Here is a 23,553-nt window from a genome sequence, read left to right as displayed (position 1 = left end):
CAGATTTTTTCACTAAACCTGTCACAGAAAAAATTACTAAGATTTTGTTTTGAAAACAGAACGGGGTAGAGCAGTCTGGGATTTTTCAGTTAACTCGTTTTATCTCACTGTTGCGCAGGATTTTAGGGTGGATTCATCTCACCACCCAGATTCCCCTGCATTTCGGTCCAGTTTACGAGCCGCAATCAATAGTTTCGTAAATGTCTCTTGCGTCGCTCTATGCTGTCAAAACATGAACAAATCTAGAGAGTTTCCACAATCATGTAAGCCTCTTTTGTAATCTTTTTCATTGATTTACTGCTAGACTTGCCATTGTCTTCTTTTTGCATCCAACTGATTTATCTCGCAAAAAAAATTATACTATAATACTCTGGAATTGTAATTATGATTAGAACCATAACTTTTATTTCCATTTTTTTTCCCTTACATAGTATTTACAATTTACGCATGTCACTGAGTCAAACTTTAGATGAGCATTGTTATTTTTTTCCTGTAAATGTCATTTAAACTCGTTTGCCCTACAATTATTAGTTCGCTAGAGCTACGCCACTGTCGGATTTCACGGTTTCTATAGAAATTATCTGAAGAAGTGAAACGGGCCCTAAAAGCAACAATTATTACTTTACTAAAAAACCTACGTCACTGACATTAAAACCTTATTCATTAAGATTGAAGTCAAATACTGATGAAGTTCTGGTGAAATAATAATAATTGGTGATTTAGAGCCTAATTCCGCTTTAAGTATTATGAAAATTACCATAGAAAAATTAATTTACTTGAATGAAATTTGAGCTTTAGTAATATTTGTATTTTTTTCAAAAATTTCAAGTCAAATAATTGCTTTCTTTGGATATTGCTTGTAGTTTCAAAAAATATACATTTACACATTTATTGCTTATTTGGAAAATTAACTTTGGTGTATTACATGTACATTTTTCGGATTTAGTGTCACTTTCACAATTTTTAATAGTGAACATACCGAGATTTAAAAAAATATGTACAGTGGTCAACTATTTTTTACATAAAACTGTTCAACTTTTGACAGCAGAGTCTACCAATCCTCAACCCGTAATCCACGCCAGGGTATTCCCCGAAGGTGAGCCGATCAAACCAGAAATAACGGAGAACGTGGATGAACTACGCCAAAGGCTAAAGAGAATGAAGAAAATTATGGCAGAAAGAAAAACCCCCAACGATCCACGACCTCTTCCAAGAAAAGACGAATCTTCTGTCATAGATGGGAATTTTTTAAGTTTTGTTTTTGGCTTTACTTTGCTTCTTATTGTCTCAGTTAGCAGTTATGCTTTTTACAATTTGTTCGTCGCTATTATGAAAAGACACGGTCAATATCGTGAGGAATTGTAGGTTTTTAATTATGTAAGAGTAGCTGTAATAATGCATTTTTGTAGAAAATCGTTATTTGTTTATTGTGTATGCAGAAGTCTTGTATTTTCTTAATATACAATTAAGAATGGAAGAACATCTGTATTATTATTGTGTGCAGATTTAAATAAGGCTAGAGAATTATTTCCCGATACAAAATGTTAATTTAACAAACTTTCCTGATTTGAACTCGATAGTTTGATAAACTTATATTATAAAACGCTCAAAAATGCAAAGCTTTTCATTTCTTATAAACAAACTGTAATTTGATTAGAAACCTATTAAGTAGATAAAGCGCCTTTTGCCAATCACAGCTTGCGCTTAGTTCCACCAATGAAATGGAAACTTTTCCTCTGTTGAGGGGGTAAATTCAGGATTAAGCGCAGGTGTTGCTGCACAGTCCATTAACACGTTGACCACAGTAAAATGTGCTCTGTTTATTCCTCCTGGAAACAATTTAGTACTTTCCTATGGAACCCGGAAAAGAAGATAGTGTGTGGAAAAAATGGAGTAAGTACCTATGTTAAGTAAATATTTTGTGTGTGTTTTGGTACCTTCCTGTGTTAGATTTTTTTTCGTATACTCATCTTGTGTTATGTTAAATTTGTATCTGTCACGTGACTGACTGTTTTAGTCAAAAGTTCTTTTTTGGTTGGACAAACTTGTTTCATAATTATTTGATTTGCATTTCCACTACTGAGGACAAAAAGTTTTTTTTATTTCTAAAAGTGGCTAAGATCCAAATTTGCCACAAATTAATCGTAATAGTGAGATGTCCAAGAGTAACGCATATTTATAACTAACAAAGTTACGCCTTATTTACACAAAAAAATAGATTTACGTTATTATTTGCTACATTGACATTCAAATGTTTATAAAAACAAACCCATGGCGTAGTGTATTGAATACAATTTTACTTAGACATAATTAAAAAAAAAATATTGTTGATAAAGCTTAAATTTGCTTCAAACAATATTCTAAGTGGATTTTTCTTTTAGAATAGCACATTATTAATAATAATTAATTAACCTTATTTAAATTAACATTAAATTAATGTGACTGGATGTTTGAAAATCCAGCAGTGGAACTATGTAAGGGGAAAAGAAATTTCTTTCTTTATCTTACTTTGACTTGCATGTCCTACTATAAGTCTGCCTTGTTTAAATCTCTGTTTCTATCTCTATCAAGTTACATAGTACCCCTACAGTATTTCCTCAATATCACATATTCGACACATTTTACGTCTAGACTGTGCATTAAAAATAAAACTAGTTTGCCATATAATCTATGGTCCAAACTTATTTTGTTGCGGTGATACAGGATGTTGGAATAACAACTGATTTCATAGAGGCATTTCCAAATTTTGCCAATGATGTAAGCACTTAACGAACTTTGATTATTCTTGACAAATGGTGAATGAATAGTGTAGCTACTTGCAGTACTTGCGTTTCATGCTGTTTTAGTACTGCAAAATAATACTAAAAATAGAAGTTATGTCTTTTAAAATATTTTCTTTTTAATCAACATTAAACACCCTGTATATCCGTCCAATTTCAAAAATATTCATAAATGTCATTACAGTGCAAATTGGCTTCAAACACTTTGCGCAACCTGATAAAATTTAGTCTAAGCATCGAGAGTTGCGGCAAGCAAAATGCGACCTTAATGACTTTAAAGTAAATTCTGTTTTCCAGGTTTCTTGGCTACAAATTTGCTTAGGCACGTTTGTGGTCCTGTTTGGAGTGCTCGTCATCATCAACTCTATTCGAGAGCTAAAAACCAAGACAACACAAGCGCGACAACGACGTCATGCGCCGTTGAATTTTCTACCCCAGTTAGGTCCCAATGTGTCCATTGCGCCAAACATTCCCCATCCGGTTCCACGTCGAAGGGTTCCAAGGAACATGTTTGAGGTCATGGAGGAAATTATTAAAAAAATGAGACAAATGAATTTTTCTGGACACTACAACCATATGTGATGTTCATTTATTATTAAAATAGTTGTTTTAAAGCATACGCATTAATCAAAATAGATTGCTAGTTATGTAACCATTATAGTTAAGAAAATTCTGTTTTTGTTAAAGCAATTTGATTGACTTACACAATAAGCTTTTTTTGTAACGTATTTTACACTAAAGTTTTTCTAATTTTGATTCAAAGGCATTTAATGTTTTTTTGTAAAGGTAGAAAATGTTGCAAAATTTTCAAATATTTAATTGAGATGTTTATGAAAAATTCTATTTACTTATTTTTGAAAGCTTTTCATATTTAAAGGGGACAAACAAGTTCCTCATTTATTCTAATTTAAAAAATACCGGATTCTTCTAAGTAATTAACTATTACATTCAAATGACTACCTGTAATATTAAGTACGTCATCAAGCGGTCCGCAGTTCAGTCACTGTTCCCCAAGTTGTTGGTAGTGGACGTGCTTTAGTCGACCTACTATGGTTCTTATTGAATGGTGCTTGGTTCCGAGAGAAAGTTCAAAATCAACAAACTTAACTGGAATTTGGTCTGAAAATTACGGAATATGTCTAATTCTTTGTGCAAATCATCGGTGGTGAGTTTTTCAGATTATTTTTATTTGATATAATTATTAACATTTGCCAACAACCCGCTGAGTAACGCCTGCGCAACGACAATCTTATCTTATATCCTGATAATATAATAATATGACCTTCGCGTTTTACTTTTTTACCCACAATATCAATGAGTCTTTGGTGGTCTGAAGAAAATGTTGAGGACAATAATAACTTTTTTAACGCATAAACCATAAGAACTACTCGTTACGCTTTCGTAAACTCGTGGGAAACAAACATTATTTCCTAACACTTTATTTTGCTACCACAGTATTGCTTAAACCTATTTTATGTTATTAACATCCCTAGCTTTGCAATTTATTAGTTTATATAGATGGTCCCAAAAAATTTCATCTCTCCCATGATTTGAGAGTGTCAACTTGATACTATTTAAAACAAAATTAATTTTAGAACTAAAAATTCAAAAGTCGTATTTTCTAACATCTTTTATTTAAAAATTTTGGAATTAGTGACGCGCTCTGTAATCCCTATTTTTTTCAACTGACATTGTTACCAAATTAAATTAAAAAAAAGAGAATGTTGTTGTCTATGGTCAATCAGAAAATTTGTAAAAATACGCCATATTAACATCAAAAATATAAATCTTGACGATTTCAAACAAACTGTATAATTAACAAACGTGGTAAGTATTTCTAATTGGAGACACCCTGTTATAGTCCAAGTTTTAGGCAAACTACAATTACTTTTAACACCTCAAAATTTTAAAATAAACACACGAGAGGTGACCCTACACATTAAAAACTGCATCACTGGTCACCTTTTAAAATTGCAATTTAATTAGTAGTAGTACATTCGTGTTGATTGTGACACTTTTTTAATTTAAATTGCGTAATGTTTTTAAACACCTTATCATAAATATATAACCATAATGGAACTACAAGCATAGAAGCACACAACTGTATTATGATTTATTTAAATGTTTGCTTGATTGGGTACATCCGAGACTAAACTGTTGTTAAATTATTACAGTTCAAAACGTACCAAGACGTGATCGCCGATGTAATACAAAACATCCGAGAACATTTCCTAGAGGATGGAATCGATGAAACAGTGTTGCAAGAACTGAAGTCCTTATGGGAATCCAAATTAGCCGCGACTAAAGCCGTGGAGGAGATTAAGGAGTTGGATAAAATCATGGGTGCGTTTCAAATCTGATTAAGTTTTATTTGGTTTTTATTAACAAGTCATTTAAACCAGTTTATTTTATGTGAACCAGTGAGCAGAGCCCAAAAATTGCAGCAACAACAACAGCAACAAAACTATCTTAATCAGATAGCTCAGCAACAGAGCCAAAACAAGCAATTGGTGGGACAAGTAGCTCCAAACAACCATATACCTCAAGGTGTGGCTTTTCCGGAATGGAAACGAGTACCAGTACAACTTACCATACCTGCACCACCTGGATGTGGTACAGAAGAACAGCGGGTTCTTGGTATTGAAGTTCCTGAAGTATTCTTACAAGGTAATCAAATTATTTATTTACTTGGGACCAGTAAACTATATCACAAAAATGATACAGGGCACCATCTTAAGTCAATTCTAACTGGACCAATAATCAGCGCAACCCTAAACTTACCATTAGAAGCAGCTACCAGTTTTTTGCAAGACCAAGTGAACAACGCTTTCCTAAAGCACCAACAATCCACCAACATCATCAACATCAACTCCATTTTACAAACTGACGGATGTGACGATCTTCCAAAAAAATCCTCCAGTTATTCACGTAGAGCTTTCAAGAAGAAACACACCAAGCAAATCAGTGAAGCAACCAAACGACTGCTTCAAACTGACGGTACTCATAGCTCTTCAGATGAGTATGACTTGGATGATGACGATGATGAAGACAACGACAACGCAGATGACAATGATTTGATCGATGAAATTGAAGAAGAAGTACAAGATGTAGCGGAAGATGAACCTTTAAATTCTGAAGATGACGTTTCGGATGCTGATGGGACAGAGGACTCTTTTGAAACTGACAATGTCATAGTATGCCAATTTGATAAGGTAATTATTCTTTTATAACAAAATTCCAAATTTTTTATTAAATTTTATGTAGATTACTAGAGCGAGAAATCGTTGGAAATTCCACCTCAAAGATGGCATAATGAATCTCAATGGAGAGGACTATGTCTTCCAGAAAGCAAACGGTGATGCGGAGTGGTAAAATTTTGTTTAAACGTATGTTAATATTCCGGTAATTATATTGCACGAGTTTAGGTTTAATGTGTTTTATTTCATATGTATTTTATTCTGTGTTAAGGTATTAAATATACAAAATGTAAATTTTATGGTGGTATTATTATGTAGTACCTCAGTTATAATAAGTAATCATAATTAAAACCGGTTTATAGTTACGCCCATTCATTCACAATTATTTAATTATAAGTCAAATTTATTATGTGCACTCTGTAGAGTACATAGTGCAAAAATATAATTATAAAAAAAGTTTCTACAACAACCGCCGTTAATATACCCTAGATGGCGCAATATAAATATTACAGATTTCTACACTTCCATTTTAAAATATTTCTTTTCAGTGATATTTCGCATTCGCCTAAAAACCAGGATATTAGTATAAACAATTACATACTTTTATTATTATTAGTTTTTGCTATTATGGCGAAGAAATATATTAGTTATTACAGGTAGTTTAGTTTTCTTAGTATTTCCATAGGGTTTATGTTGATTAAGGAATAAAAATAACATCCTTTTACGAAGAAATTAGTTTAGGGAATTTACATTGAACAAAATTATGCTTACATTATTTAAGAACTACTCTACAAATCAACTTCCAAAAGGGGTTATATAAACTAAATTCCAACAAAATTAGATTAACTGTAAAACAAGCGAGAAGTAGCATCAGATTAAGCAATTAGGAGGGTCAAGTCAAAAATCGTAATAAATATTAGCCCAAACTAATTGACTAATCAAACATGAAACCTGTACCACGTTTAGGCCGTGTTAGTCTTTAAGAGTGTCAACGATGACAAGACAATGAGCTAAATAAAAATGCCTTTAAGTGTTTTCTTATGTATGTGGATAATGCTAAACTTTTGGCCAAGTGTGTTGCTTGAGGAGGACGATGGAGGTTACACAATTGCCAACAAAGTGCGATTTCCATTTTCAAAGTTCTACGACCCATTTATGGGGGTAAGCATATCAAAATCTTAAAGAAGCTAGTAGTATTCATGAATGTTCTAGATTTTAGTTGCATTTGACTTGAAACTGGTACCGTCAGAAATCGATACCGATTTCTCGTGGAATATTGAAGCTAATTATTTTTTACCTCAAAACGAAACTGAATACACATATCCTCCAATAGTGTCCAGTGAAAGTTCCGAAGAGAGAGGGTTATTTGACAGAGCCACCCTGTACAAAATTATTGAAATGAAAATGGATTCGTAAGTAATTCAATTTACCACCTCACCAAGTTGTTTTTTTTTTTTAGTTAGTGTTAAATGGACTTTATTTTGGAAGATTTAAGACACTTGGTGAAGTTTCTTGCAATTTTTGAGAGGTTTTTTATTAGAAATTAGAGGTTTCTGGCCTTCTGAATTGTCATGGTGATATTTAATGCCAAAAAACCAAGAAACCATCTTTTTAAGGAAGTGCAGCTCATAAACAGAAAAGTTTTGGTCTCTGCCTGTAAAATACAGGATTGAAAACACAGCAATTTGGAGACCCTGTAGCGACAGTATATTTTGTTCCTTCGCCTACATTTCAAGAACAAAATTCTTAACTAAAATTATGACCAACTTTGTGAAGTATAAAATTTTGATTACAGATTTACCAAACAGTATGGAGGAGACAATTGTTTTCTTAGAATCATATGTGACATGTCCCGATATACCACTAAAGATACAGATATACTGGGTGATTTAATGCATATTATACTAAGGTTTGTTTTACTATATTATGGCCCAGTACTTTAAGTTCAGAATAAATTTATTCTAAGGATAATATAGAGACCGTGAAATCAGACGCTGCTATTGGTCAATTCCGTCATTTCTATAGAAATTATCCTAAAAATAAATTTATTCGGAGGTGAAAGTACCGGCCCTAACTGTCACACAAATTGTATGTTGATTTTTTTATTGCAGTCCTAGTTCTTCACTGAACACCAATCTGCCGTTGAAATACACCAATGCGGAAAGTTACGGAAAGAAAAACAAACATTGTAAAAAATACAACAAAAAATGCCCTTTAGATATTGTAAACTCTTTCACCGTAATAGGAGATTTGCTGGACAATACGTTTTTAGGTTAAATAAATTTTTTTAATTCACTGGGTATCCTGTCTCAACCTAAAACCCGGAGGTGCTCGACATCATAAACCAAAAATATCATAATATAACACCACCCAATTTGTGAACGACGTTAAGGGCCTTATTGTCGACAGCCCTCTTTAAGTGGGACTTTTAAAAGAGATTTAAATCTATTTTATAGATTTCGAGCACAACAGAGTGCGGAAAATGACTTGAATGCCGTTAAGGAAGTGTTTACAAAATATGGTTACTTGCGGTCAGCATGAGGTCCTTAACTCATAAAGAAAAGGTTCATTGTGGGGTGGTTTTTAAAATGGATTATTCGCACTTTTAAAATTTATTGTTGTTGATTAAATGCTAGATGTTGTCATCAATTCTTGAAATATTCATGCATATCCAGTTAGTATATTATGACTTTTGCAATCAAAGATATTGCAATATTTGTATATTATCAATTGAATAAAATTTTATTATTGGTACTTAAGTACAGTTAAAAAGGCGATTAACTGAACAGTATTGCAAAAGGAAATTACAAACTTTACATGATATAATTCCTCGACACGATACAATAGTCAATTGTCTTGGACAGATAAAAGAAAGTATATCAACATGGTTTAGGAGCTTTAATAAAGTTGAAAATTGCAATAGTGTGATAAATTTAAATTTACAATTTTAGGGGTATTAGTGCATGAAAATTCATGAGGGTCTGAGAATAAACATTTATTTTTATTTAATTTAATACAACACTTTCAGTTATATTTGGGTTGCTATCTTGATCAGATTTTTACATTCAAATTTTGAATTTTTTGCGAATTGATTAGGGTGCATATTTTACATTGTAATATTATCCTGATATATGAAAAGTACTTGCTTAGAAAACCTTAATTTAATAGAAACATCGGTCAAAATATATCAGAGATGATAGATAAGTAGGTAACTAAGATACTAAAAAACTACTCCTCCAAGATATTTTTATTTCAGTTACCTCAAAACGATTTAAGGAGGCCCTTAAATGCAAAAACACCTTGATGAAATTTCCTACCTCACTTTTCGCTTTGTAACTCCCTCGCGGGACACCTTGTATATTATAGAAAAAAGCCATATAGACAGGATTGACTGTAATTGAATAATTTTGAAATTTACTACTTGTACTGTATACACAGTTTCATACATTTGATATTACAGACTGCTGTGTGCCTTTAATAACCTTTACTTTGCTGAACAACTAGTATTATTGTCACAGAAGCAGACATGAAAGACAAAAATAAAGTAACTAAGTCGTTTGTAAAAATATTTCCAGTAACCAATTCCTATAAAGCTAAACAATAACTCGACATATGTCAAAGCAACTGACATACTCAATTGAACACTAACGGTAGAAAAGGATTACTCTTAAATGCTGCTAATCTAAAGAGAATATCTAGACTAGACTAAAGGTGGTACTCTTGAGGGTGGGCTGGAACAACCTTAATTTTCAGAATCCTTTAATTGTTGTTGACAGATTCTAGGTACATAACGGGAAAGTTTGTACGAGTTCTTTGTGTCTATATTTTAAGGGATGAAACACCCTGACAGTAATGTTAGTTCAAAAAATATATTTGTATTGTATAGTTATCATAATTTGTGTATTTATTGGTTTTATTCTGGGTATGTGTGTAATTACACGTCAGCAATGTAAATATAGAGAATGTTTTGAGTAGATAATTAAACGTTATGATTTGATTTCGCTGGGTCGTTTGGGAAAATATACGTGACGATTGGCGCTTGTTGCTGAAATTGAAGACTTTTTGATAAGCTTTATGGTACCACTGGTATTGCAATTTATGCATTGACGTGTGGTACTAGAGGGTCGTGAATAAATATGCAAAAATGTTCACTAAAATTTTTCTCTTCAGCTTCCCTAAAGTCTTTAAAATGATTTTTAGGACACTCCATGGTGTGTCTGTCCAAAAATTTTCATATAACAGGAAAGGTAGTTTGACTAACAATTATAAGTAGATTAAAAAATATAATAAATTGCTTTTGGGAACTTTAGGCAAAACCAAAAACACTTGAAACTTAAGTATTTTCAAAAAAAGTTTTATTGATTTTTCCATGATTTTTTTTTGCAAATTTGGTCTACGCCACTGAATGACAATTGCAGAACCAGGAAAAAACAATGCACCCATTGATTGGAAATCTAACGTCTCACTCTTTTTGTTATCCAACTTGGTGGGTAACCAGTCTACATGTCCTACAACTCAATCCATTTTTATTCTACAGCAGGCAGCGGTAGTGGTAATTTGACAGTTCTTAAAGTAATTAAATAATTTATTTTGTTACATTTATCCAGGTAAGACTGAATTTTCATTACTTTCCATTAATTTTCTACATTGTTTTGATTAATCAATGAGAGTTTATATTTGATTTGATTGTTTTTTTTATTTTAGTAGCAGAAAACTGAATATTGTTTGAGTTTTTACCGGGTGATCAAATAAAACCGGGAGATAAAAACATTTAACACATTAATTTACAATGAAATTACAGCAACAGCAACAGCATAGTTACAACAATAATGTTATTTACATTCTGCTACGTTATGCAGTTTTTGTTTTGATTGTCCTTTTTTTAAATATTTCCAGAATTTAGTACTATTTTATACTTTTGTAAGTGTACTATAATTATAAGAGTTTTGATTAATCAAATTTAATGTCATTAAGGGTAATGTGTCCTTTATGGCAATTTTGGTAACCAAACCCCATCAAGATTGTAGCATATTTGACTGAATTGACATCAATTTTTCAAATAAAAATTTTGTTTCAGATTTAAATTCGCTTCTTGTCGTCAGTACTTCTGGTAAGTTTTGCAAATTTAATGTCATGAATTGTTTGTTCTGTTAAAATTTTTTTAAGGTTGATAAGATCAACTAAGTTAGTTCCCAATCTTTCATTAACTTTCAGTGATGTAAAGTTTCCGGAAAATTAAATTTATGGAAATTTTTCCAGAAAATTTCCGGTAATTTTTTGGAAAAATTAGAAAATCTGAAAATTAAAAAATATTTTTTAATTTTTTAAGCAGTTATACTAAACATTCAATCCATATTAAAGTTTGATATACTTTTAATCATTAAATTTAGATGTCGTAAATTATTTCATTAGAATGCATTACCAGTTTGACAATAACAATGAAAAATTTGACAATGGTAATGACCAGTTTTTTATATAAAAATAGGGTAATTTTCCAAAAATGAAAATTTTCCGACTCGAAAATTACCGGTTTTACATCACTGTTAACGTTGTAGAATTTTGGCATTTTTTAAAATTTTAAATTGAATTTAAAGATTATGTGGCTGTTTGTTCTTGATATTTGAAATTCTACAGTTTCAAGTGATTTTCAAGGTTCTAGAAATGTGTTTTAAAGACCTGTTTTTTTTTACTGTTTACTTTTTATTTTTTTTTAAAAAGCTTAGAGCATGGGCTATCTATTCACTCTATTTCCTTTTAAATGTAAGTCTTTAAATAACAGGGTCAAAGTGAAAAGAAAGTAAAAGAAAAACAAAATCTAATGTGGCGTTGCCAAACTGTCAATTTTCCTATCTAGCATCAGAGTTCGAAATATTATTCAAGTATACTATTTTTCCTTTTTTGTCACAAAATTTAACAAAAAAAACCCGTAAAAATATTTAGGATCAAAAACAGAAATAATGTGAACGATAAATCCATTAATGTTGACTTTTGTGACAATTCTTTGTATTGCACTTTTTAGGTCTCTGTGTAGACCTAATCCATTGACCCAAAATATACAGGGTATCTCTAAAATAATTGACTTTAAACGCAGTAACGCACAGAGTGACTTAAAATAAAGTCCAATGTTATTTTGTAGCCCTTTAATAGACTTTAAAGGTTTCCAAGTTGTGTAACCAGATTTGGCGGTCAATTTATTAGAACAGTAGTTTTTGAGTTACTCGTATTTAGCACAGAAATACGCTGTATTGCTAGGATATTCATTCCTTTAACCCTTAATAACTCGTTTACTTGAGTAGTTTTAGAAAATCACTGAAGAGAAAAGATAGTCCATATTCTAAGCTTTGCAAAATGGCGTCAAAGTTGATCTGGTCCGCCAGATTTTCCTCAATATGTCAGAAATTTGTTTTTTAGAGCTTAAACACTTTTTCGGTTCAGTGTTGTCTATAAATCCAGCTTTTCAAGAAATAAACCAAATCCAAATACTGCAGCTATTTCAAATATCAAATATCTAAATTTAAAGAGTAAAAAGAGGTAAATAAAAAACACTATTAGCATTTAACGACGTTAGAAGCTGTGTTAAAAGTGACATTTAGCCGCTTTTAAAGCAATAGGCAATATGATAATAAAATTTCAGTGCTTGTATGTAGATAGGCACTCAGAAGTGAATAATTCGATAAAAGAAGCTTTTTAGTTGCTGAAATTCGATTTTCACGTCTCAAAGTGTAGCCTTTTTATTTTCACCTAATTTCATTAGTAATTGAACCTGAGTGTTGGATACTTCATTAGGGAGTTAACGTCACTTTTTTTCTATAGAATATAGAAATGTCCACGATGTGGATGTACGTATCGGAGTCCCACACAGCAGACACTTTGGATGAGGCTGCCCACAAAGCGTTCATCGAATATCGCTCATTTATGCGTCGTCATACTGATAGGTCAAATAAAACTGGTATGTTTTTCCTTTAATGTAATTTGCTACCGTTTATTTAGTCGACAAATTATGACTACCTGAACCTACCACCCAAAAGTAACGCATTTTTGTGTGACAAAAGAATATTGAGTGCCGATTTAAGTAGCCTGTCAAAACACGAGCCAGGCAATAGGTACTTGCTTTTGTGGTTATAAGGTCCTTTTTTTGCTTTACTGCACGATTATTGTGTCATTATTTCTTTATGTCTTTAAATATCGAATTTCTTTTTTTATCTACATTTCTCTCAAATTTTTCTTAACAGTTTTCCAAAATTAGAATGCTACTTGGAAATTTGTAATATCATCTTTTTAGCTTACGTTCAAATGTAAATGTATACAAGAAGTTCCATTAATCTGTTAATTTATTTGAAGCTAATTTGAACCGTAATGACATCTGGTCAACAAAATAAGATTAGACTTTTGTTCAGACATAAGAAATTTTTGATGTTAATCTTTTAAAATTCAAGAGAGGGTTATAACTGGCGTCCCATTATAACTGTTTGTAATGAGTACCTTAAATAAATGTGACAATAACAAAAACTGAACAAAATATCAAATTTTAATTAAACGTACAGTAATCTTAAACAAAATCGCGGAAAGTTTAAAAAGTGTCCTTTGTTCCCAATGAAAATCAAGTTCTGCAAGACAATAATTAAATTCAACGTTATTAATTATACTTAATGCTTATAGCGCCCTTAATATTATTATCACTATCAAATCTAGTAAAAAAGTAAAAGTGTGGTTAAAACATTCTAATATAATTAACAAATGATTGATTAATTAAAACTACATCAAGTTGTCCTAACTATGTATTCATTCGTTTCAGGCATTACTTGCCTATATCAATAATTTCGTAGAAGTAAACAGTTACCTATAATTAATATAGATAATACTATACAACAAAAACATGTTGTCATAAACTTTTGTTGATAGTAGACTACTTGTATTTCCTTCAGTTCTCTTTCTAAGTTGTCATATAAACAAAAATGTGCTTTTGTTTATTTCCTAAATTATTTAGAAGAAAGTATGTTTTACTAATGAACATGTTGTAGTTCAAACTTTTTATCATAAACAGGGTGTTCTAATTTATAGTTAGTTAATCATCGAGTTTATTAATGAAAGCGATTAATAATAATCGAAATAGTTATAATTTAATAGAAATTGCTAATCTCTCATTAATATATGAGTTGATTTCAAATTTTTTCGGTCGACTGTAATCTATGATAAATTTTTATAATAATAATAATAATAAAGAGTCTTTATTTCCTTAGGAAACAGGCTATCGACCAGCTTGGCCTTTCTGCCCTTGTATACAATAATTTATATATTGCTTAAAATTATATGGTATATTATATTATTTACAAAAAAAAAATATTTACATGTAACACAATAATTAGTCTGCGATTTTTAGTGGGAAAAAGTCTTGTGAGGCAAAGAGAATTTAGTATGGTCCAGTTCTGTTCGTAGTTTTTATAATCCTAATAAAATAAAAAATATGGAACTATACTATGAGCGTTTTTGGTTGCCTATGATGACATTAAAAAGTGAAACAATTAATGGGTGTTCTGTGTATTGCCATACTTTTTCAATAGAAAATACATTGGTTTTGCACTAAACTTGCCAATCAAAAACGTCATAAAAATGTATGCATTTAAGGAATTCATTAGAGAGTTCTTTTGATTTTGATTTACGCTATTAGCGAAAACCTTAATGCCTTAAATACGGTATTTGATTTTTGGAGTTCTTTGTTCTGTTTTAACAAACAATATTTCATATTTTTCTAATCGTACATTTCTTGACTTTTGCTTAATTTATTTTCTTTGTTAGCTTCTAGTACTTTATTTCAATCCACGTATTTTGCATTTTTTCTATTATGGATTTTTGTACCGGTACTTATATGACAACTAGCCAGACTTTTTAATTTTTAAATTGGTGATACAGTATAAACCTACCCTGTATTCAAAACTTATAGTATATTTGATAATAAACTTTAATAAAGGCAATTTGTTGTGCTTTTCTTATTTTCCATTTTTACAGATAAAGACAAACAAATATTGTATAAGCCAAACTAAGCAATAATAAAGCACAAAAAAAACCACAAATTAAAGGTTATCCTTGAACAGAAACAGGTAAACTAACTTCCAACTTTGAATGAGATGATAACTTTAACGTAACTTCTCGTTAAGGTATTCATTCAGGTAACTAGAGAGTTCTCGAGACTGACATGTTATGAATTTACGGTGTTTGACAGTTTACGGTAATGTAGTTAACATTTGTGACTGTTCTTTAAGTTCTCGGCTTTCAAGTTTTAACGTGTACGTAAAAACAGAACATAACCACAAATCACATTACACAAAATAATGGAAAAACTCCGCAAGTCGCAATTTTAGGAGGATTAAGGGATGAAGATGTGGAAGAGCGGAATTTTGTTTAATATATTAAATGTTGGTTTTTTGCGTAACAGAGGCGAAATATATGGACGTTTTAATTTAAACCCAGATTTGAAAGACATTGCCGAACAGGATTTTTTTTATTAAATTTTAAATGAGAAAAAGGAGATATTCTTAGATTTAAAACTTATTTGGAGCTGCCGGATGTGATTCAATTGCGCATGCCTTACTGTCAGATAGCAGTACCGTATTTTCTGAAATGCAGTCTCGAGAACTAACTCTATATTGTCCTTAAATACCTACGGTTTTAACGCTAATACCGTTAACGAACGAATTTTTGACATAACGAAAAAACAGTCAAAAGAACTCTCTATTAACTTTTCATTTAACAAAATTAAAATAACAATTTTCAAGATTGTAGTGACAAACATGGCTATTTACAACGATTAAACAGCATAGTTTAGCCCCAAACTGATTGGGACAAACGAGGTGTCGAATTCCCTAACGAAAAGAATGAAGTGTCAGTTTTCAAAACGCCAAATGTGCTCCTGTGCTACCGCAACATGAGTTTATCCAATTGCCGGGTCTTTGTGCATTAAATGTCTTATTGTCCCCGTTATTAAGCACCCCATTCCGAATGTTACCAGGTTTTTATTAGGCCAACCTCTGACAAACTGCATAAAGAGCGGTGTCACTTTAAAATTGTCTTGTTTTTTTAAGGTAATTCAGCTGCGAAACACCCTGTGTGTAAGGGATAGACCCATCAGGTTATCAGGGTTCGGAAAAGATATTTTCCGAAAGGCGTATTAAAATCAAAATCTAATCAGAGGGCTTTTTGATACTTACAGGATAAAGAATCAGAATCCGTTCATAATACAGGGTAAACATGTTATAGGTAATGCTTAGGGTTTCATGTATGTTACTCAAACGAGTTTAGGTAATCAGAACTTTTTTCCTGCACTCATTTAACTGTTCATTTAATTAGTACCAGTTACTCTAGTACAGATGTTATGTTTTACAATACTATAGTTGCTGCACTTTGATTCTGCAGCACTTACACTGGATTACCAGAGCTTTCTTAACAAACTTGAGTCTTTAAACTCCATCTTCGAAACTCTATGATTTCGCCAGTGAAGGGTGGTTTGGGCTTTTCACTGATGACTTTTCACCGAAATCCGCTTACTGCTACAAATTAATAATTGGGATTCTCAGGATCTCGACTTGCTATAGTCATCATAACTGGAAAAGAGAAAACTCTAAAACCACAACAATTTTCCTGCTTATTTCGATCCCGAACACTTTATTAGAACATTTTTATGAGGGAAAATTATTTCTTACTTTGATACTTTGATTTCTGAACTTCAATCGATTTATTTATTTATTTATTTGATTACAAACCCCACAGAAATACATCCAATTATAGGGTAGGTTGGTTAAAGACAATTATTAATGCACATAGCAAATATACAAAGTATTTATTACATTTTGGCGAATTGTATCATATAAAATTCTTTACAATCTACTTTAAAAGCAGTAAAATTAATTCGGTAAAAATAAATAATTATTGATGCTCTAAAACGAAACGTTTGTTATTAAATAGCTCTAACTTTTTTCTGGTAAAGCAAAGTAAAGACTAAAATCCGGATATCTGTTATCCAATATTTTCATAACAAAAAAGGTATATTTAGTTGTTATTTCTAAAATGAGATATTTGCAATTAAAGTATTCGGTGCCATCATTTCTTATTGCAAGTGAGAAATTACTTGGAGAAGGCTTAAAAATATCTTTTTTTATTTCAAAGCATTGATTGATTCATGATGATCCATTTCCATTACTTTAACTTTTAAAAATTTACTTGAAAACTCAGAATCAGACTATAAAGTTAATTTCGGTCTTAACTAAAACATAAGGTTTTTTTAAAAGAAAGTATCATATTACTGTCAAAGATTGTCCTCCAGCAGCCATTTTAGCTGACATCGCCGTTTACCCCATCCAGCCAAATGTCAATGAATCGTCTGGAGGACAAACAAGCGTGCAGTATTGCTGGTCAAGTTTCACACTAATTTACTTTATATCTCATAAACCGGTCGATTTAGACAAAAATAACTAATTTGATTAAGCAGTCACGTGACTGCTTAAAGTTCACCCTGTATAGAAATTGATTTTAAAAATTTTGTGTGTATGGTCGAAATTGACATAAAACTTCTTAACATTCTAACGCTATTTGTCGTTACAATTGAAATTCATCGTGGGAAATTTTTAGGTCTTACTTATTTATGATTTTTTTAGTTAATACATAGTAAATATAGAAGCAATGTAGTAAGTGCAGACAGGGTGTCCCAAATTTTAGTAAAAATGCAGCAGTTGATATAACAAAAAAAAAACATATAAACTGGTCTTTTAAATTGTTCGTTTTTGAAGATGATGTAAAAACGAAATTGGCATGAAACTTCCTAATGTTTTAACTCGATTTGTTGTTATAATTGAAATTAATCGTGGGCGACATTGGTCTTTATAAAATGAGTTTGTATTTTCTTTAGTTGACACTAAAACTAGAAGTAATTAAGTAGTGTAAACTGTTGTATTTACTATGACACACACGGTTAATTAGGGTAATCTAGGTGAAACTAAACTTTTCAGGTTAGGTTACAGTCATCATAACTAATCAATAATTCAGTAAATTGAAAAAAGAGAACAACCGAAATTACACAATTTCTAATAGATTTGTGAAGGATGGTTTAAACTTTAATTAATTCAAGCAAACGTCAAACGAGAGAGAAGTACCCAGACAAATTTAGTATGTAAATTGGGCTTAATATTTGCAACCTCCCAAAAACATGTTTGTTCTCTGACTTATAAACATTTTGCATAAATTCGGGAACCAGTCGTTCCACTCCTAATTCAATAATTCGAACTAGAGTTTCGAAGGGATAATTTTAAACATCCAACCGGGGGAGAAATGGGGAGAATCACCATTACATATGTTGATTGTTTTATTACGACTGTAACGGGGGGCGAGCTTCCAAATTAGCTTATGATTATATTCATCACACGGTATTTACCACTATTAGTTAACAAGAGGGTGCGTTTTCCCCTTGGACATGCCGAAAACCCCTCGGGGAACGACTTAAGTTTCGCAACCCCGAAGAGCCATATTTACATACATATATTGAAATTTGATAGGCTTGAACAACCTTTATGTCATTCGTCTTTTATGGTATCTTAATTGAAAGTACACCCCTTTTTGTTTTTGGTACCGATTAATTCAGACTTCGTGGCAATTTTTGCAAAAGGAATGAAGTGTATCCGAATTTGAATCTAACCGATAAAGTGAGCAACTAAAAGCATCAACCGGAACAAGGGAATGTAGTCCTTTTAGCGCTGAAAGGGCACTGTTACATTGTTAGAAAACTTTATAAATCTTAACCAGAGGTCCTCAAATAGTTTCAGGAAAATTATCAATTTCTCCCACTGACGATCTGTGTTATAACTGTTTTTTGATCCGACAATGAAAGTAAAATTCAAATAGAAAATGGTAACAATACTTTAAATAGGGAGTTATAGAGAAATGGAAGTAACAGTCAACATGTTGAGAATCCCTGAACTCCGAGGGGTTGTCGCCGCACGCAATGCTAAAAACGGAAACAATTAAATCAACAATGGTCGGTTTAGCCACGCCATTCGGACCAAATCTTGCAGAAAATACCGTTTTGTTCGTATTATTTTATTGCAACCAAATCATTTCATATTTGATAGGAAACACGCCATGTCGCACACACTAGAGGCTATTCATTACTGCTAATCTTTTCCTGGGAATCCTTTCAAAGATTGCTCTTCTCTTGATTAGATGGATTACTTTATGCCCACACAGGACTCGTTAACAATACTAGAACGAACACGAACTTATTCACATTGTCAATATAATTAATTCTATCAGTTCTCAATAATTCTTTTAAATGTAGGTATGTATTGAACAGGAGTGAACAGATTATGATCAAATCCCTGAATAAAGTCTATTAATCGTAATGTAACAGGAAATATTAAAACAAAGTTTCAAGCTAATTTCAACCTTACATACATCAAATTTTGTAGATGAGAAATGTGAACTTTAGCTTAAAAAGTAGATTTAATTGCATTACATCTTAACTTCACTATGACTACTCACTACTAATCTTCTTCTAGCTTTAGTACAAACTAAACATAATACAAGTTTGTGTTAATAAGGTAGAAACTCGCCTACAATTGTACTTATTATGGGAAATGTGAATAAATGCCAATGTGTCTCATGTCCTTACATACAAATTGGATTTCAAAATATTGTAAAAGAGGAAAAGTCGTTAACTACTATTATGTTATTTTTAATTATGTAGAGCTCGAATCAGATGAGAAAAGGCCACCGCATCATCAATGACGCAGTTTTTAAAACTATTTCTTTCTCCTTCTACAGTTGCCGTCGCATTAGATATAATCAGAGGCGTCCTATTAAAATATTCCCGAAAATATATTGTTAAGCGGTCAAAAAGCCACTTGGCAACGTAGTACGGTTTTTACTTGGACACAATTAAAACAGATGCGGCAGCGGCCAGGTACATTTGGACCTTTTTATATGCTTTTACTAGCCGGCACTCTAAACGGTGTTGCCAAGTTTAAAAAAATGTAGTGGCGGACAGGGAGACTTAGGGGGTTAGGTTAGGTTCCGTTTTAGTCTGGTGTTTTGGTTGTATTGTTGATGGTCGCAGTTGAAGTTCACATAGTGTTATGAATAAAAAACGTTATTTTGTCAAAATGTCTTTCAAAAAGGTTGGAAAGAAAGGTGTTATCATATACAGCCAAGGCCGTGAAATCGTCAGTAACGTCTTACAATTTATGAAGAAAGAAGCAGAAGGAGTTTCCATTCCTTTGAAAAACTTGTTGTCTTTTATTTTCTTTATTAAAAACGACGAAAATGTTTCATTTTACTGATAAAATAATAGCACGCCACTGACTGGCTGCAACAACTTGGAAAGTAACGAGAGCAGCAATATTTAAAGCGAGACGTACAGAGATCGTGACATCATCGTTTGATGACGCCTGTGGCCTTTTCTTAGCTGATTCGAGCTTTACCTTAAGTAATTACTTACACAATTACACAATTAATTGATAACAAAGTAAAAAAATAGAGTATCATTATTATACTTTTTTTTCCAGTTGGACTTAATATTTATGTGATTTTCGTTAACGGAAAACCAGATTCAGGCAAAAGTTATTTAGCAGCAAGTTTGGCTCTATGGCTTGGACGAGGAACATACGCGCATACGTACTACGTAAAATTAGAATCGACCACTACACCAGAACTGGCAATGCGGATCTTCAGATATCTTGTAGCCCAAGTAGCTAACCAGGGAGACAAGGGGAATCAGAGGTGCAAACATGATTTGTTCGTCATATTCGACGCAGATATGCTTCAGAGTCCTGAAAACAGGTTGCGCATGTTCGAGTTCTGCAACCTGTGTAATGTATTGTTTTCACAAGTAAGTTTGATTATTTCTGTTGAAAGGTATATTAATACAATGTTTCTTGTTCTTATAGATTCATTTACGAAGGGATCCACTCACTATTGTATTACAATGTGGCCTAGTAAATTTTGACGGCAACCAATCATCGAACTATCCAGATTACCACCAGTTTGGTGCAACTGAGACAGGAGCTGACCACATGCGCCGTATTCAACCGTATATTAGGAAGTTTAGATTAGCTTATTACGCTTTTAACAAGTTTTTACAAGATCCGGAAAATGTTCAAATGTTAACCCCAGAAAATTGCAGTTTTGAACCCATTAATGTGAAACGGTATCAAGTTCCTAGGTTTCTTTTACCACCACGTGCGATCTGCCATCAACAACCTCACCGAATGTTTTTAATCGAACATAGAATAACTGACGGCACCAAACTGTTCAGGTTATCAATGGATCCAGAAACTTTTCAATTGTTTTGCACTCTATACCCGGTAGCAACACCGGTCCATCCATTTCCATTCTTTAACGTAACTTTTGTTGAGGTGAATGAACCACCTCATGTATCTGTTATGAATCCCGACCGCCAATTCAATGCCCCATGGGTTAACAATACGTCCAGAAATAGTAATGCTACAAGTTATGCAGGACACAATGTTGCAGGTCCTTCAAGATTTAATGCTGCACCTTATTCAGGACACAATGTTGCAGGTTCTTCAAGATTTAATGCTGCACCTTATTCAGGACACAATGTTGCAGGTTCTTCAAGATTTAATACTGCACCTTATTCAGGACACAATGTTGCAGGACCTTCAAGATTTAATACTGCACCTTATTCAGGACACAATGTTGCAGATCCTTTAAGATTTAATACTGCAAGTTATTCAAGATCCAATGTTACAGGTCGTTCAGACTATAATGCTTCAAGTTCTTTTGGACATAATGATGCAGGTCCTTCAGGATTTAATACTGCAAGTTATTCAGGATCCAATGGTGCATGTGGTTCAGGATTATTTGCAAGTTATTTAGAAGCCAGTGTTACAGGTCATTCAGACTATAATGCTTCAAGTTCTTTAGGACATAATGATGCAGGTCCGTCAGACAATGATTCTCCAATTCTTTTGGGACATAATGATGCAGGTCCTTCCAGATCTAATAATGCAATTCCTTTGCCATACCATGCTGCAGATCCTTCAGTCAATGATTCTCCAAGTCCTTTGGGACATAATGATGCAGGTCCTTCCAGATCTAATAATGAAATTCCTTTGCCATGCATTGTTATAAGTTCTTCAGATGATGATTCTCCAGGTCCTTTGGAACATAATGATGTAGGTCCTTTAGACAATGATTATCCAAGTCCTTTGGAACATAATGATGTAGGTCCTTTAGACAATGATTATCCAAGTCCTTTGGAACATAATGATGTCGGTCCTTCAGACAATGATTATCCAAGTCCTTTGGAACAAAATGATGAAGGTCTTTCCGGAACTAATGTTGCAGGATTTGATACAGTCTATTGTGTTTCTCAAAGAACACCAAATAAAATGCTTTTCTGTGTGTATGCACGCAGAAATTCTTACGAAGAATCATAAATATTTTTTATCCCAGAACAATCATTAATCGTGAATTTTTACACACAATTGTGAAATAGTTTCAAGATGGCGCTCTTTCCTGTTATACCGTCATTAAAAATACACATCCTTCTAATATACCCTCTATATTGTTTCTGTTTAACATATTTTAATACAATATCAGCTATAATATCAAAAACTTATCTGTATGGAGATATTTAATATTTTAGGATGTTCACAGTACAAAACATATGTTTGTTCGATGAAAAATCAATTATTCCTTCTAATATACAAGGTGTCCTACGATAGATATAAGAAAAAGTAGGTACCCATAAGTAAGTAAGTTTTGAACATTTGGTAACATAGTAAAGTCAGTATGTCCAATGCAACTAAAATATTGTTACTGTTATGACACCTTCGGTTTTGCCGGAAGTAGGTAACTTACGTATTTGTAACCCTGTAAATTATTATATTTTTGAATCCCTATCAATTTCAATATTTTTCATGTATTATCATAACCTATATCTGTCGGCTACGGTTTTCGAGATATTGACTTTTGGAAAATGGCATTTTTAGATTTTGGAGTTTCTCACCTTCTAACCAGAATGATATGAGAACAAAACGGCTTGCATGTTATTAACTTCACTTTTTGAGATCTATGATTCAGTAACATTTTCAATTTTGACAGGTCGAAAATTATATAACGGTAAAAAAATTGACAACATGCAATAGATCTGAAAAAGGTATGATAGGAACAGGCAAGTCGTTTTGCTCTATCTCTCATTCTGTTAAGGAGTTAATGTCCGTTAATAAAAATGCAATTTTTTAAAAGTCAAATCTTGAAAACCGCTGCATATAGGGTATGTTACATAAAAAATATTTGAAATCGATAGGAGTATTCAAAAATACAATAATATACACGGCGTTCCATTTAAAATAAACAAGTTGGTACTTCCGGTATAACAGGAGGAGTCATAACGTTTAAAATATTTTAGTTGGAGGGACTTTTTTTGTCGTGGGCCACCCTGTATAGTAGACTAGGCCCTACTTAACCAAATGAAACACAGAGACGGTAAAAAACAGTTAACGCGGTGTTTTGTGTATGTTTCGAAATAAGAATAGATTTTTTGGTTTTCCCTTCTCCCATGTTTCGAC

The 23,553-nt window shown here is 32.3% G+C and overlaps 4 protein-coding genes across 4 annotated transcripts; all 4 read left to right on the top strand.

The window, feature by feature from the left end:
* Nucleotides 1-105: 105 nt before the first annotated feature.
* On the top strand, nucleotides 106-1,480 carry LOC145739275 (uncharacterized). Its single transcript, XM_081994765.1, has 2 exons — nucleotides 106-263; nucleotides 1,046-1,480. The coding sequence occupies exons 1-2, from the start codon at nucleotides 233-235 to the stop codon at nucleotides 1,363-1,365; spliced, it is 351 nt and encodes a 116-aa protein (XP_081850891.1). The 5' UTR covers nucleotides 106-232; the 3' UTR covers nucleotides 1,366-1,480.
* A 272-nt stretch (nucleotides 1,481-1,752) lies between these two features.
* On the top strand, nucleotides 1,753-6,274 carry LOC145739274 (transcription initiation factor IIA subunit 1-like). The gene is made up of 6 exons (XM_081994764.1): nucleotides 1,753-1,893; nucleotides 3,078-3,945; nucleotides 4,955-5,123; nucleotides 5,202-5,447; nucleotides 5,505-5,992; nucleotides 6,045-6,274. Exons 2-6 carry the CDS (start codon nucleotides 3,916-3,918, stop codon nucleotides 6,150-6,152), a joined length of 1,041 nt encoding a protein of 346 aa, XP_081850890.1. The 5' UTR covers nucleotides 1,753-1,893; nucleotides 3,078-3,915; the 3' UTR covers nucleotides 6,153-6,274.
* Nucleotides 6,275-6,943: 669 nt separating this feature from the next.
* Nucleotides 6,944-8,470, top strand: LOC145739073 (uncharacterized). The gene is made up of 4 exons (XM_081994396.1): nucleotides 6,944-7,138; nucleotides 7,190-7,389; nucleotides 7,773-7,886; nucleotides 8,089-8,470. The coding sequence occupies exons 1-4, from the start codon at nucleotides 6,998-7,000 to the stop codon at nucleotides 8,252-8,254; spliced, it is 621 nt and encodes a 206-aa protein (XP_081850522.1). The 5' UTR covers nucleotides 6,944-6,997; the 3' UTR covers nucleotides 8,255-8,470.
* A 2,003-nt stretch (nucleotides 8,471-10,473) lies between these two features.
* Nucleotides 10,474-23,503, top strand: LOC145738945 (uncharacterized). The gene is made up of 5 exons (XM_081994136.1): nucleotides 10,474-10,584; nucleotides 11,055-11,087; nucleotides 12,791-12,926; nucleotides 20,524-20,846; nucleotides 20,905-23,503. The coding sequence occupies exons 3-5, from the start codon at nucleotides 12,800-12,802 to the stop codon at nucleotides 22,417-22,419; spliced, it is 1,965 nt and encodes a 654-aa protein (XP_081850262.1). The 5' UTR covers nucleotides 10,474-10,584; nucleotides 11,055-11,087; nucleotides 12,791-12,799; the 3' UTR covers nucleotides 22,420-23,503.
* The last annotated feature ends 50 nt before the right edge of the window (nucleotides 23,504-23,553 follow it).

This window comes from Ips typographus, linkage group LG16 (genome assembly GCF_016097725.1).
Source record: "Ips typographus isolate SLU linkage group LG16, UJ_Ityp_2.0, whole genome shotgun sequence".
NCBI classification, from domain to species: domain Eukaryota; kingdom Metazoa; phylum Arthropoda; class Insecta; order Coleoptera; family Curculionidae; genus Ips; species Ips typographus.
Note: the sequence above shows the minus strand (reverse complement) of the source record. Positions and strands in the feature narration are given on the sequence as shown.